Here is a 16609-nt window from a genome sequence, read left to right on the forward strand (position 1 = left end):
CTTACATACAGTAGGATTAGACACATGGATTAGCTTTCATGGTGCCAAGTTTGAGGTTTCTAACATGCAAAATGACAGAGCTATGGAAAGGGGTGTGAATGGGGTGCCCGATTTTCATAAATTCCCCAAAAATCAGGGGATGATGGGATTGCCTTGAAACTTGGCGTCCACGTGGACACGTGGATAAGCTATCATGCTGCCGAGTTTGAGGTTTCTAACATGCAAATTGACGTAGTTGTAGAATGGGACAAGTTGGGGTGAGTTAAGCCGCGCCAAAAATCAGGGGATGATGGGATTGCCTTGAGTCTGGGCATCCACGTGGACACATGGATAAGCTATCATGGTGCCAAGTTTGAGGTTTCTAACATGCAAATTGACGGAGCTATCCCAAGGGGTCTGAATGGGGTGCCCGATTTTCAAAAATTCCCCCAAAATCAGGGGATGATGGGATTGCCTTGAAACTTGGCATCCATGTGGACACGTGGATAAGCTATCATGGTGCTGAGTTTGAGGTTTCTAACATGCAAATTGATGGAGCTATCGAAAGGGGTGTGAATTAGGGTTATGGGTGGTGCGTTAGAGGTTAGAGCCGCTCCAAAAATCAGTGGATGATGGGACTGCCTTGAGTCTGGGCATGTGTCCCCCCCCAGATAAGCTCTCATGGTGGTGAGTTTGAGATTTTTAGCGTGCAAATTGATGGAGCTATGGAAAGGGGTGTGAATGGGGTGCCTGATTTTCAAAAATTCCCCCAAAATCAGGGGATGATGGGATTCCTTTGAAACTTGGTGTGCATGTGTATACCCCCATGAGGTGTCATGGTGCCAAACATGAGGTTTCTAACTTGAACAGAAAAAAAGTTGTTTACTTTTTTAGCTTTCAATGCAACCCTATGGGGGGGGAAAACGGAGCTCCAATCCGGATCCGGAGCTCCGAGCGGAGCAGAGCGGACATGGGTGGAGCAGGGGTGGGGAGAAGCGGCCTGATCCAAAAATCACAGATCTGGAAGTGAAGCGGAGCGGGGGGTCCGTGCACACCCCTGTTTTCAACCACAATCTATCATAATTTAGTAGGGTATGGATCTTCAGGAATCTTTTTACTAAGTTATAAGCTCATTGTTAAGAAGGATATTTAAAAAATCCTTTCACAAGACTCTTCACTTCCTAAGATTTGACATCTCCTGAAATGTGGGATGGGATTGGAGACGGTCATGGAGTCAATGGATGCTTTCCCCATCTTCTCCCCTTCATCATAACGGTTAAGAGAGCCAGGAAAGTGTAGTGGCTAGAGTACTGGACTGGGAGTCTAGTTCCTACTTGGCCATAATGTTCACTGGGTGACTTTGGACCTCTTACAGACTCTCAGCCAAAAGTACCTCACAAGGCTGTTGTGACAGTGAAAAGGAGAGGAGGAGGACCATGTAAGCCACTTTGGGTTCCTTAAGGAAGGAGAAAAGACAACATATAAATGTAATCATAATATATAAATCATAATATATTTATTATGATTTTATTAGAATGTAAGCCTATGCGGCAGGGTTTTGCTATTTTATTTTTTTACTCTGTACAGCAACACTGATGGTGCTATATAAATACAATAATAATAATAATAATAATAATAATAATAATAATAATAATAAATAAGAGAGGTGTAGTGCAACCCTGTGTCTCAAAGAATGCAGGATTCTCTTGTGTAGTTCCTGAAAGAAGAAGAAGAGGAAGAGGAAAAGGAAGAAGGGGGTAGCATTTCCTGAACAAGGACATCTGTAACCTGAGTTCTAATGAACAACACTGCTTTTATTTTGGAGGAATCCAGCCCTGCCTAGAGTATGCAAAACCAAAACCCCACATTTCCTCTTTATAGGCAGGCTAAAACTTTCTGGGGCAAAATCCCTGTGACCTCCTTCAATTAAATAACTTGGGTTTTATCTCTTGCATTCTACTGTTCACAATGATATGGCTGTTACATTCAATCATCTTCCTAAAAACTTTGTCACGTAAGTATATATACCAAGCTGTATATATCAAAGTATAATTAATCTACATCTATCATCTATCTACCTATCCATCCACACGTAAACACACACACACACACACACACACACACACACATCTTTATCTCAATTAAAAAAAATATACTTTGGTAGAACACCTGTGAAATTATCCCCATGGTAACATAATTTAATCCAATGTTTTGTTGCTATTGTTTCATTTATTTTACCATGTGCATCTTCTCTCTTCAGTGACCAGTTCACAAGTTGTTCTCACTCAGTCAGGACCAGAACTGAAAAAAACTGGAGACTCCATCAGGCTCACCTGTGCGGTGCAAGGATTTCAGCTTGACAACCATTACATGGATTGGGTCCGAGAGGCCCCAGGAAAAGGGCTGGAATGGCTGGTTCATTATCGGATTCCAATTTATGGTGTCTACAATCCAGCCATCCAAGGGCGATTTACTGCCTCCAAGGACAGCTCTAACTTTTATCTCGACATGAACTGCCTGAAGGTAGAAGACACAGCCATGTATTACTGTTCTGCAGAGACACAGTGGTGAGAATAGAGCTTGAACTTAGACAAAAACCTTAGCCTATAAAATGAGAGGGCTGTAGGTGGCAGAAAAGAGCTTGGAATTAAAAGGAGTGAATTGAGTGAAACCTGTGGTCAATGTTCATAAATTCCTGAGCATGTGGTGTTGTTTACAGAAGGGTGGGTGCGATGCATTCCAAAAATGAAGCACCAAAGGAAACATTACATGCTTAGAAAAATATACCTCAAAATGTGCTTTTTAAAAAAAGGGCATACAAACACACTTTAATCTAAGAGAGAAGAATGTATACTTTTGAGTGCGTACCCACATACTTGACATTTTTCAAACAAAAAGAGCATAATCTGTTATGGGCAATAGTTCGACCAAGCTTCAAAGTGAAACTCAGAAAACCTCAATGAGCCTGAGTATATATTTCTGATTTCCACATCATAAATGTGGAAAAAACAAATGCCACCTATGGTCACAAACTAGGCCAATTGTCCCTTAGGGCCTCCATAGGCAATAGATCTGTGAAAATAAGAGAGCCCCCCCCATTTTACCTATAAATTGGAGCTCTATGGCTATAGCTAGATCTAAGGTTTTTCCAGGCAAATGGAGGGGTTGTCCCTGCCTGCTCCAGGGATCCCATGTGTGTCATTTAGATGCACAGGGATGACCCCGGGACGATCCTAGGAGATAGGCCTGGTCTAGCCATGGCTTAAGGGAGGAGGATGCATGGCAAAGGTAAGTTCTGTGGCAGCAGCTTCAGGTGCAGGGCAGAGGTGAGAGGTGAGCAAGAAGTCCAAGGGACACACTGGTCAGTTGTGTGCCCAGCTTTCCTGAAGGCCTGGCATGCAGGAGAATGGCAGTCACCCAGGAACCCACAAAAGCTGACCCGCTTCGGAGGGGGATGTCCCTCGCTTGGGCTCCAAAGCAAGGCAGCCAAGGCCCAAAGCGCCCAAAGGAAAATCAGGGGGGACTGTGTACAGGGCTAGTAATAACTGTTACTCTAACATTTTCTCAAATAAAATTATCAGGTGCTCACTCTAAGGCCTCAGCTAGACCTAGTGGTCTAGCATGATGGAGGGGTGAAGATCCCATGATATTTTTATTGTGAGATGTCCCCTCTGTTCACACGCGGTGTGCAACGCCCTCAAAGGGAGAGGTGTCACACCCGCCATTTCTTTTTTAAAAAAGTGACAGGAGTGCACGAGCGCTTGTGTGCAAAAGGTAAGCCTCTTTTTTTTAAAAAAAATCTATCACTCACCGCACCCCTCCCCCGATGGGCGCAGAGCTCCTCAGGAGCTCTGCGCCCTGTGCGTGGGTCCTGGCTCCTTGCGAGGAACTGTGAGGAGCCAGGATAAACTGTGATGCCCAGCCACACATTCTGTGGTCTTGGGCTCAACCTGAGACCACAGAAAAACCAGGCCTAAAGTGGAGGGTGAGATCCCAGGGCATGGGACAGATCATCCTTCCCTGATTCCAGGATCCTCTGAGCATCATGTGGACACAGAGGGACAATCCCAGGGATTACCCCAGGATAAAGCCCTGTCTAGCTAAGGTCTGAGAGTTCTCTCTCCCAGTCAAGTCAAGTAGTCAAATGGATGGGCAATTCATCCAGCTCAAATGAACTGTGAATGCTTTTGGTATTGGAAGCTATTATAGGCATTGGTTGGGGCAGGTGCCTGAGGAACACCACAGAGTAGTGTGTTGGCTATGGAAATCAGGATACAATACTTATTCACAAGAGCAATCTCCAAGGACAGATGCAGCTTCTTTCTGCAAATGAACAATGTGAAAGTAGAGGACACAGCTCTCTATTACTGTTCTAGCCACACACTATAACAGGAAGCAACTCTGGGCTCATGTCCAAAACCTATTCATGTATAACTTTGCTGATGGTGGCTTTCATGTTCCATGCTACTGTTCAGACGTAATGACTTTGCAGGACCAACCACAATTAAAAGAGAAAATAGAGAGTGAAATCTAAGTTTGCCACAGGAAGCAGGTGTCTAACAACTCCCGTCTCCATGAAGAAACTGTATTAAAAGGTTGAAGAATCTATCCCTTCAAATGATCTCATATTTAGAAATGAAGAAACCAAGCTAATTTTAGTCCGTACCTCTTCAGCTCTTTTCACCAGCCCTCTGTGTCCTCAAATCTGCACTGGAGAATTGGGATGTCAGAGGATTGAAAGTTGGGTGGTAGAGTTCAGACATGATGTGATGATGGAGAACTGCAAAGTATCTGTTCCAGGTTGGATCAGGACTGTGGAATTTCGATGTGTATGTTGGGTGGGTGGGGATGGGTGGTGGTGTATAACCTACAAACAACAGAGCCCTAAGGATCCAGATTTGAACTTCTAGAGATTAGGGAACTAGGTTCTTTTTAAAATTGAGCTGAACATACTCCACTCGCTAACCTGAACAGGGGCAATGAAACTGTGATTTCATTGAAAAGTGGAGCCAACGTAAATATCCTCATTCATGTTGATATGGAGTTTTGTTTTTCATTTTTAAAGTGCTACAATTCATTAGCTGTTCTTAGCAAGAATCCAGAAAACAACTGATTGTGCTATCAGGACACTGAAGATCTGCTCGCACTCAAAGTTATGAGGTGAACAGCAGGTGGTGATACATAATTCCTGCTCATTATGGTCACTTGAAAGTCTTATTAGTTGTGACTCTGCTCTTCTATATAAGTAGGCCTGATGCTATTATGCAAATGATTTACGGATATGATCTTCATTAAATAGAAGAAGTCACAGATTGAGGATACAGATTCAGTGGAAAGTCACATAAGTCAGCTCCACTTGATATCCTGGGAGTATTTGCATCCACTGAGGTCATGGAGCTGACATTCTTGATAAGCTTCCTAATGATCTTCCCTGCATGTAAGAAAAAACTAAAGGTTTCCCTTTATGAAGACAATCCAGTTGTTTCCCATGTGTTTCTAATGGTACATTTTCATCTGTCCACCTTTTTCTTTCCATGAACATAGATGTTTCATCCCAGATTACCCTGTCCGAGTCTGGTGGTGGTGTGAAGAGTCCTGGAGAGACGCTACAACTGACATGTAGCATCTCTGGATTATCTCTCGCAAGCAACGGCATGCACTGGGTCCGTCAACCCCCAGGAAAGGGACTGGACTGGACTGGAGCAATTTGGTATGATGGTAGCCTTTACTATAACAGTGCTCTCAAAAGTCGTCTCACCATCACAAGGGACACCTCCCAAAGCAAGGTTTTCCTGCAACTGAGGGACCTGAAGAATGAAGACTCTGCCATGTATTACTGTGCAAGAGACACACTGAGGAAACCCTTCTGAGAGGCAGAGCAAAAACTTCACTTCCTGAAAACCAGGCATTAGTTACTGCTTCATTTGCAACTGATGGCAACCTATTAGTTTTTCATCCTGTTTCCTCACTCTCAAATGCTTGATGTGCCATTGCAGATCTGAAGTGCATTGATCAGGAATCTGGGTGATGGGAAGCTGTCATTTCAATCTGCTATAGTGTAAGTTCTTACAAAGTGAGGGTTCTCTGAATGAGAATTGACTGCTCTCTTGGCCTGATACAAAAGAGAGCACAGCTTTTTCAGCTTTAACTGTTGTGATGAAGAGGCAATTTCACCAGGTTCTGCATATATACAAATGACACCTGCTGAAATCCCCTTTTCTATGCAAGTGTTAAAGATGCAGGAGCCCCATATGGTCACCCTAGTTAAATCCAATGTTGTACAAACAATAGGATTCTGCTTTTTTCTCTTCCATCCTGCATCTCCCTGTGCCCTCAAAACTGTTTGGGAGACTATGGTTGTAATGAGAGATCAGAGAGGGGGAAAGTGGAGTCCACACCTGATGTGATGATGGAAAATTATATTGAATCTGGCCCAGGTTGGATCAGATCTGTGGTATGCCCTAAAGCTGAAAAAGAGGTTGTTTTCTATCCTGTCCATTTCATCAAGTCTGTAATGTATGATGCCTCACTCCATTCATATTCTTTTCCCTGAAATGTATGTAGAAATCCCCAAAATATGTTATAGTTTATCTCCTACATGGATTTATCTCATGAATTACAATATTAGGGATGTGCAAAGTGGCTCTTCTCAGCCTCAAAATTTGAGCCAGAGCTCCTTTGAGGCAATTATCTACCCCGATTTCAGAGCTGGTCCCATAACTCCACCCTGTTGGATTACCCATCGGAGAACCATCTGCCTCCAGATAACCACTCAGGTCAATTGAAATTAATCAAATGCTTACAGCTCCCTCATTTTTATAGATAAAGAGATGAAACATTGTGTGATGATAGCTCTTAAGTAAGGCTTTAGGCGTGCCCAGTTTGTAGCAGATCCATTCATGTCTTGATTTTTTAAAGGAATTTTTAATTCCCCCCCTGTCAAACCATAATCCCCCTTAAACAAACACACCCACACCCACCCCTGCTCATTTATGGAGGGAGATTTTATCCTTTACTTTACTGATGCAGAGCCCCACTGCTGCTGGTTGTGGAAGTTTCTACTCCAGCCTTCTCCAACCTGGTGTCCTCCAGATCTATTGGACAGAGCCCCCCTCCCCTGTACTGGAAGCCCAGCCAGCGAACAGGAGTCATAGTTTAAATGAAATAAAGAGCCTGCCTGTGCCTGACTTAGGTGTAGAAGCTTTCTCACTAACAATGCCAGCCAGCTAGGACAGCAGCACTTTCACACTGTGGAAATGTGGATAATTGACTTCTTTCAGTATGATCAGAAATGTGCTCCCTCTCCCACTCTGACCACCAGAATAAGCAGCCAGTTGGTTTTTCCCACTCCGCTGAACACTGCAATTGAAGGAGAGCAAGGTCACAGACAGCACTGTGGCAATACCTAATAGGTTAACCAGAGATGTCAAGATCAAAGCTACCCCTCACCGCACTTAGCATCTTCAAAGATGGAGATGTTCAACTGAGACACAAACACATTGCATTGTCACCTGAAAAACAGTCGGATATTTTGTAGATGCTAGAAGCTCTGACTGGGAACGTTTCTGCTCTGATATTAACTGATGGGTTTGGAGGTGGCCAAAGAGAGAGCAGGAAACATGCACGCCATCATCATCATCATCATCATCATCATCATCATCATCATCATGTTTTAGTTTTATTTACTTTTCCTTCTTGCAGCTTTCTAAGTTATTCTTCTAATCTTTCAGCACATATATACCTTATTCTTTATTCTTACAGATTTGAAACAAGACCCTTTGGCAATTAAATTGTTAAGCTTTACTTTAATTTTATGTTTGTTCTGATTCTGTTCCTTTCTGTCACTCAAGAACCAGTTCTTAGATTAATTTCACCCAGGACAGTGCAGAAGTCAAAAACCTTGGAAAATCCACCCAGCTCAAATGTACTGTCAAGGACATCGGATGTACTTATATGCATTCAGTGAGGCAGGTGCCTGGGAAGACATTAAATTGGCTGGCTGGATACTGGGAATGACTTTACCACCCATATACTTCCACTATCCAAGAGTGACTTTGAGTCTCCAACGAGAACTCCAGCTTCTATCTGCAACAGAATAACTTGGAAGTGGAGGAAACAGCCATCCTTTTCTGTGCCAGGGGAACACAGTGAGAGGAAGCCACACTGGGCTCATATCCAAAATGTTCTGCTGTTTAGATACAGGAAAGAACATGCTGGTGGTGGCGCTCATGTTCCATGATACTGTTCCTATGCAAGACCTAGCAGTAGCAACCACAACTAGGAAAGAAAATAAAGAGTGAGATTGAATTCTGCAACAGGAAACAGGTGTCTGAGAACTCATGTCTCAATCAAGAAAGTTGAAGAATCTAAGCTTTAAAATGATCTCATTATTATTATTATTATTATTATTATTATTATTATTATTATTATTATTTATATACTACCCCATAGCTGAAGCTTTCTGGGCGGTGTACAAATATTAAAAACAGTGAACGTTAAAAACAAATATACAAAATTTAAAACCATAAAAAACATAAAAACAGACAATATCCATTTAAAAACAACTATTCTGGGGTCAGATAAGATAAAAAATCAGCATATGCTGTTAAATGCCTGGGAGAAGAGAAAAGTGTTCACCTGGCGCCGAAAAGATAACAGTGTTGGTGCCAGGTGAGATTCATTGTGGAGATCTATTATTGTGGTGGTGGGGGGAGCACCACAGGACAGGCCCTCTCCCTTGTTGCCTTCCTCTGAGTTCCCCTCAGAAAAGGCACCCGAAGGAGGACCTTAGATGTTGAGCAAAGTGTGTGGGTAGGATCTTGTTGGGACAGGAGTTCTGTCAGGTATTGTGGTCCCAAGCCATGTAAAGCTTTAGAGGTTAAAACGAGCACATTGAATTGGGCTGGAAACTTACAGGTTGGGTAAATTCCTGGAGGTGAAGGCTATCAATGGCTTCCACCCATCAGCACTGGCCAAATTCAATAGGTACATCTATTCCAATCATGGAGAAGACCATGCTCTTCTCATGGCCATGAAGCTTGTAACAGTGAGAAGCCTGACAGGAAAAAAAAAACAGCTATCAACAATAAGTCTTCACTAAAGTTACTGTTACTAGCATGATGGAGGGGTGAAGATACCATGATATTTTGATTGTGAGATCTCCCCTCTGTTCACACACGGTGTGCAACGGCCTCAAAGGGAAAGTTGTCGTGCCCGCCATTTTCTTTTTTTTAAGCGACAGGAGTGCACGAGTGCTTGTGTGCAAAAGGTAAGCCTTTTTTTAAAAGAAATATTTCCATTGCTCACCCCACCCCACCCCACCCCAACCTGTGCGTGGGTCCCGGCTCCTTGCGAGGAATTGTGAGGACCCAGGACAAACTGTGATGCCCGGCCACATGTTCTGCGGTCTTGGGCTCAGCCTGAGACCACAGAAAAACCAGGCCTAAAGTGGAGGGTGAGATCCCAGGGCATGGGATGGATCATCCCTCCCATGTGCATCATGTGAACACACAGGGACAATCCCGGGGATCACTCAGGATAAAGCTCCATCTAGCTAAGGTCTAAGAGTTCTCTCTCCCAGTCAAGTCAAGTAGTCAAATGGATGGGGCAATTCATCCAGCTCAAATGAACTGTGAATGCTTTTGCTAATGGAAGCTGTTATAGGCATTGGTTGGGGCAGGTGCCTGAGGAACACCACAGAGTAGTGTGTTGGCTATGGAAATCAGGATTCAATACTTATTCTCAAGGGCAATCTCCAAGGACGGGTCCAGCTTCTTTCTGCAAATGAACAGTGTGAAAGTGGAGGACGCAGCTCTCTATTACTGTTCTAGGCACACACCATAAGAGGAAGCCACTCTGGACTCATGTCCAAAACCTATTCTGGTATAAGTACAGGAAAGAACTTTGCTGGTAGTGGCTTTCATGTTCCATGCTAATGTTCAGATCTAATGACTTTACAGGACCTACCACCACAATTAAAAGAGAAAATAGAGAGTGAAATCTAAGTTTGCCACAGAAAGCAGGTGTCTAAGAACTCCCGTCTCCATGAAGAAACTATAAAAAGGTTGAATCTATCCCTTCAAATGATCTCATATTTAGAAATGAAGAAACCAAGCTAATTTCTGCCCGTACCACTTCAGATTCTTTTCCCCAGCCCTCTGTGCCCTTAAATCTGCACTGGAGAATAGGGATGTCAGAGGAGTTGAAAGTTGGGTGGTAGAGTTCAGACATGATGTGATGATGGAGAACTGCAAAGTATCTGTTCCAGGTTGGATCAAGACTGTGGAATGTGGATGTGGATGTTGGGTGGGTGGGAATGGGTGGTGGTGGATAACCTACAAACAACAACAGAGCCCTAAGTATCCAGATTTGAACTTCTAGAGATTAGGGATGTGCAAGGATCTAGGTTCTTTTTGAAAATTGAGCTGAACATACTCCACTCGCGAACCTGAACAGGCGCAATGAAACTGTGATTTCATTGAAAATTGGAGCCAACATAAATATCCTCATTCATGTTGACATGGAGTTTTGTTTTTCATTTTTAAAGTGCTACAATTCATTAGCTGTTCTTTGCAAGAATCCAGAAAACAACTGATTGTGCTATCCGCACACTACAGATCTGCTCGCACTCAAAGTTATGAGGTGAACAGCAGGTGGTGATACATAATTCCTGCTCATTAGGGTCACTTGAAAGTCTTATTAGTTGTGACTCTGCTCTTCTATATAAGTAGGCCTGATGCATTCATGCAAATGATTTACAGATGTGATCGTCATTAAATAGAAGAAGTCACAGGTAGAGGATACAGATTCAGTGGACAGTCACATAAGTCAGCTCCACTTGATATCCTGGGAGTATTTGCATCCACTGAGGTCATGGAGCTGACATTCTTGATAAGCTTCCTACTGATCTTCCCTACATGTAAGAAAAAACTAAAGGTTTCCCTTTATGAAGACAATCCAGTTGTTTCCCATGTGTTTCTAATGGTAATTTTCATCTGTCCACCTTTTTCTTTCCACGAACACAGATGTTTCATCCCAGATTACCCTGTCTGAGTCTGGTGGTGGTGTGAAGAGGCCTGGAGAGACACTACAACTGACATGTAGCGTGTCTGGATTTTCTCTCACAAGCTACAACATACACTGGGTCCGTCAACCCCCAGGAAAGGGTCTGGACTGGACTGGAGCAATTGGGTATGATGGTAGCCTTTACTATAACAGTGCTCTCAAAAGTCGTCTCACCATCACAAGGGACACCTCCCAAAGCAAGGTGTTCCTGCAACTGAGGGACCTGAAGAATGAAGACTCTGCCATGTATTACTGTGCGAGAGACACACTGAGGAAACCCTTCTGAGAGGCAGAGCAAAAACTGCACTTCCTTAAAACCAGGCATTAGTCAGTTACTGCTTCATCTGCAACTGATAGCAACCCATTCATTTTTCATCCCGTTTCCTCACTCTCAAATGCTTGATGTGCCATTGCAGATCTGAAGTGCATTGATCAGGAATCTGGGTGATGGGAAGCTGTCATTTCAATCTGCTATAGTGTCAGTTCTTACAAAGTGAGGCTTCTCTGAATGAGAATTGACTGCTCTCTTGGCCTGATACAAAAGAGAGCACAGCTCCTTCAGCTTTAACTGTTGTGATGAAGAGTCAATTTCATCAGGTTCTGCATGTATACAAATGACACCTGCTGAAATCCCCTTTTCTATGCAAGTGTTAAAGATGCAGGAGCCCCATATGGTCACCCTATTTAAATCCAATGTCGTACAAACAATAGGATTCTGATTTTTCTCTTCCATCCTGCATCCCCCTGTGCCGTCAAAACTGTTTGGGAGACTATGGTTGTGATGAGAGATCAGAGAGGGGAAAAGTGGAGTCCACACCTGATGTGATGATGGAAAATTATATTGAATCTGGCCCAGGTTGGATCAGATCTGTAGTATGCCCTAACGCTGAAAAAGAGGTTGTTTTTTATCCTTTCCATTTCATCAAGTCTCTAATGTATGATGCCTCATTCCATTCATATTCTATTCCCTGAAATGTATGTAGAAATCCCTAAAACATGTTATAGTTCATCTCCTACATGGATTCACCTCATGAATTACAATATTAGGGATGTGCAAAGTGGCTTTTCTCAGCCTCAAAATTTGAGCCAGAGCTCCATTGAGGAAATTATCTGCCCCGATTTCAGAGCAGGTCCCATAACTCCGCCCTGTTGGATTACCCATTGGAGAACCATCTGCTTCCAGATTACCACTGAGGTCAATTGAAATTAGGGGTGTGCACGGACCCCCCGCTCCGCTTCACTTGCAGATCCGCCATTTTCCAGATCGGGCCGCTCCGCCCCGCCCCCGCTCCGCCCACTTCCTCTTCGCTCCGTTCGGAGCTCCGGATCCGGATCCGGAGCTCCGTTTCCCCCCCATAGGCTTGCATTAAAAGCTAAAAAATTATCCAACTTTTTTTCTTTTCAATTTAGAAACCTCATGTTTGGCACCATGACACCTCATGGGGGTATACACACGCACGCCAAGTTTCAAAGCAATCCCATCATCCCCTGATTTTTGGGGAATTTTTGAAAATCGGGCACCCCATTCACACCCCTTTCCATAGCTCCGTCAATTTGCACGTTAGAAACCTCAAACTCGCCACCATGAAAGATTATCCAGGGATACATACGCACGCCGAGACTCAAGGCAGTCCCATCATCCCCTGATTTTTGGGGAATTTATGAAAATCCAACACCCCTTTCCATAGCTCCGTCAATTTTGCACGTTAAAAAAAAACCTCAAACTCACCACCATGAAAGCTTATCCAGGGATACATATGCACGCCGAGACTCAAGGCAGTCCCATCATCCCCTGATTTTTGGGGAATTTATGAAAATCCAACACCCCTTTCCATAGCTCCGTCAATTTTGCACGTTAAAAAAAAACCTCAAACTCACCACCATGAAAGCTTATCCAGGGATACATACGCACGCCGAGACTCAAGGCAGTCCCATCATCCCCTGTTTTTTGGCGGGGCTTTAACTTCCAAAACTCCAAGTTTGCGCAGGAAGGACTTCTCCCCTGAGTCAAAGCCACACACACACAACATCCCTGCGAGGTGAGCAGGGGAAGAGGGAGGGAAGGCAGGCAGGCATGCAGCTGGCATTTCTGGGGGCATAAGGAAGTGAGCCAAGGAGAAGCCAGTAATGCATATAAAATGGAATAAATCAATAAATAAACAAAGGAGGGGTGGAATTAAAAGCAGCAGTGTTGCTCAATAAACAGCAAGAAGATTTTTTTAAAAAGGCTATATCTGTCTTTTACCAGCAATAGGGGGACGTGCCCGGGGGAGGGGGAAGTAGCTGCCAGTTCAAGACACTGACAGCCACAGCTCTGAGAAGAAGTAAAACGCTCACTTCGACTCAGAACAGGCATTGCTCCACCACTGAAAAGTGACCATTCACTTCAACTCATGATAGGCATTGCTCCACCGTTTTACTCTCTTTGGAAGGCTCTAATGGCCTTCCAGTGCAGGAGAGAGTGGGGGCACGTCCAAGATGAGATGCCCTAGGGGAGCTCATCCCCTTGCACCACATCGATTCAGTTGTTCCCCAAGGTTAGGGTGGGGAGCAGTGCTGTGTTTTCTATCTCTTATTCTTGGCTTAGTATATGATTTCAGGTTGTGTTTGTGCATTTGGTGGGGCTACTGTGTTAAAAAACACGGGGAAAAGCCCGTTCAGATGAAGAAAGAGAAGTTTCCCAGAATCCCAAGTTACCTGTTTTGCCTATGCCCTCCTCCAACTTTGGGATCATCATGACCGGGAGCTGACTCTGCCCCTCAGCCCTTTGAAAAAGGTATTTTCCCCGCCGATTTTTTAAAAACGTCTAGCCCGCGACCCGTACGATGCAGAAAGTTGAGAGTGGTCTCAAAATGACCCCCATCCACGACTCTCTGTGCACAAGAATTCTCAGAATGATAGCTTAACCCCCCCCAGTTATCCCCGATTCTTTCCCTCAATGCAATCCTATTGGCAAAAAGCCGAAAACGCCGTTTGAGCCGCGCGGTTGACCCGATTTTCAAAAAAATATAGCACGCGACCCACACGACGCAGACAGGTGAGAGTGGTCTCAAAATGACCCCCATCCACGACTCTCTGAGCACAAGAATTTCCAGAACGATAGCTTCAAAAACAACCTAGTTATGCGCGATTATTTGCCACAATGCAATCCTATGGCAAAATGTTTTCAAGATGGCGACCGGAGCGCTCCGCCTGAACTAGGAGCTCCGAAAAATGGTCGCTTCTCTTCGCCTTGCTTCTAGGGGTCCGCGGTCCGCTCCTACTCCGCCTCTGGGTAAGGCGGAGCAGGCCAATCCGCTACTGCTTCTACGCTCCTAATCGGAGCGGATCACACCCCTAATTGAAATTAATCAAATGCTTACAGCTCCCTCATTTTTAAAGATAAAGAGATGGAACATTGTGTGATGATAGCTCTTAAGTAGGGCTTAAGGCATGCCCCGTTAGAGATCCGTTCATGTCTTGATTTAAAAGGAATTTTTATCCCCCCCCGTCAAAACATAATCCTCGTTAAACAAACACACCCCCACACACCCCTGCTCATTTATGGAGGGAGATTTTATCCTTTACTTTGCTGATGCAGAGCCCACTGCTGCTGGTGGAAGTTTCTACTCCAGCCTTCTCCAACCTGGTGTCCTCCAGATGTATTGGACAGAGTCCCCCTCGCTGTACGGGAAGCCCAGCCAGCCAACAGAAGTCATAGTTTAAATGAAATAAATAGCCTGCCTGTGCCTGACTTAGGTGTCTTCTCACTCACCATGCCAGCCAGCTAGCCCAGCAGCACTTTCACACTGTGGAAATGTGGATAATTGACTTCTTTCAGTATGATCAGAAATGGGCTCCCTCTCCCCCTCTGACCACCAGAATCAGCAGCCAGTTGGTTTTCCCCACTCCCCTGAACACTGCAATTGAAGGAGAGCAAGGTCACAGACAGCACTGTGGCAATACCTAATACATTAGCCAGAGATGTCAAGATCAAAGCTACCCGTCACCGCACTTAGCATCTTCCAAAGATGGAGATGTTCAACTGAGACACAAACACATTGCATTGTCACCTGAAGAACAGTCGGATATTTTGTAGATGCTAGAAGCTCTGACTGGGCACGTCTCTGGTCTGATATTAACTGATGGGTTTGGAGGTGGCCAAAGAGAGAGCAGGAAACATGCACGCCCACATCATCATCATCATCATCATCATCATCATCATCATCATCATCATCATGTTTTAGTTTTATTTACTTTTCCTTCTTGCAGCTTTCTAATCTTTCAGCACATATATACCTTATTCTTTATTCTTTCAGATTTGAATCAATACCCTTTGGCAATTAAATTGTTAAGCTTTACTTTAATTTTATGTTTGTTCTGATTCTGTTCCTTTCTGTCACTCAGTAACCAGTTCTTAGATTAAATTCACCCAGGACAGTGCAGAAGTCAAAAACCTTTGAAAATCCACACAGCTTGAATGTACTGTCAAGGACATTGGATGTTCTTATATGCATTCAGTGAGCAGGTGCCTGGGTAGACATTAAATTGGCTGGCTGGATACTGGGAATGAGTTTACCACCCCTATACTTCCACTATCCAAGAGTGGTTTTGAGTCTCCAATGACAACTCCAGCTTCTATCTGCAACAGAATAACTTGAAAGTGGAGGAAACGGCCATCCTTTTCTGTGCCAGGGGAACACAGTGAGCGGAAGCCACACTGGTCTCATATTCAAAATGTTTTGCTGTTTAAATACAGGAAAAAACATGCTGGTGGCGCTCATGTTCCATGATACTGTTCCTATGCAAGACCTATCAGTAGCAACCACAACTAGGAAAGAAAATAAAGAGTGAGATTGAATTCTGCAACAGGAAACAGGTGTCTAAGAACTCATGTCTCAATCAAGAAAGTCGAAGAACCTAAGCTTTAAAATGATCTCATTATTATTATTATTATTATTATTATTATTATTATTATTATCATCATTTATATACTACCCCATAGCTGAAGCTTTCTGGGCGGTGTACAAAGATTAAAAACAGTGAATGTTAAAAACAAATATACAAAATTTAAAAACATAAAAAAACATCAGACAATATATATTTAAAAACAACTATTCTGGGGTCAGATAAGAGAAAAACTCAGCATATGCTTTTAAATGCATGGGGGAAGAGAAAAGTGTTCACCTGGCGCCGAAAAGAAAACAGTGTTGGTGCCTGGTGAGCTTCATTGTGGAGATCTATTATTGTGGTGGGGGGGGGAGCACCACAGGACAGGCCCTCTCCCTTGTTGCCTTCCTCTGAGTTCCCCTCAGAATAGGCACCCGAAGGAGGACCTTAGATGTTGAGCATAGTGTGTGGGTAGGATCTTGTTGGGACAGGAGTTCTGTCAGGTATTGTGGTCCCAAGCCATGTAAAGCTTTAGAGGTTAAAACGAGCACATTGAATTGGGCTGGAAACTTACAGGTTGGGTAAATTCCTGGAGGTGAAGGCTATCAATGGCTTCCACCCATCAGCACTGGCCAAATTCAATAGGTACATCTATTCCAATCATGGAGAAGACCATGCTCTTCTCATGGCCATGAAG

The 16609-nt window shown here is 43.8% G+C and overlaps 1 gene segment (V, D, J or C); it reads left to right on the forward strand.

The window, feature by feature from the left end:
• The first annotated feature begins 1901 nt into the window (after positions 1-1901).
• On the forward strand, positions 1902-2550 carry LOC134405893 (Ig heavy chain V region-like). The segment is given in 2 exon segments: positions 1902-1993; positions 2240-2550. Coding segments are annotated over 2 exon segments (357 nt in total).
• Positions 2551-16609: the final 14059 nt, after the last annotated feature.

This window comes from Elgaria multicarinata, chromosome 11 (genome assembly GCF_023053635.1).
Source record: "Elgaria multicarinata webbii isolate HBS135686 ecotype San Diego chromosome 11, rElgMul1.1.pri, whole genome shotgun sequence".
Classification (NCBI taxonomy): Eukaryota; Metazoa; Chordata; class Lepidosauria; order Squamata; family Anguidae; genus Elgaria; species Elgaria multicarinata.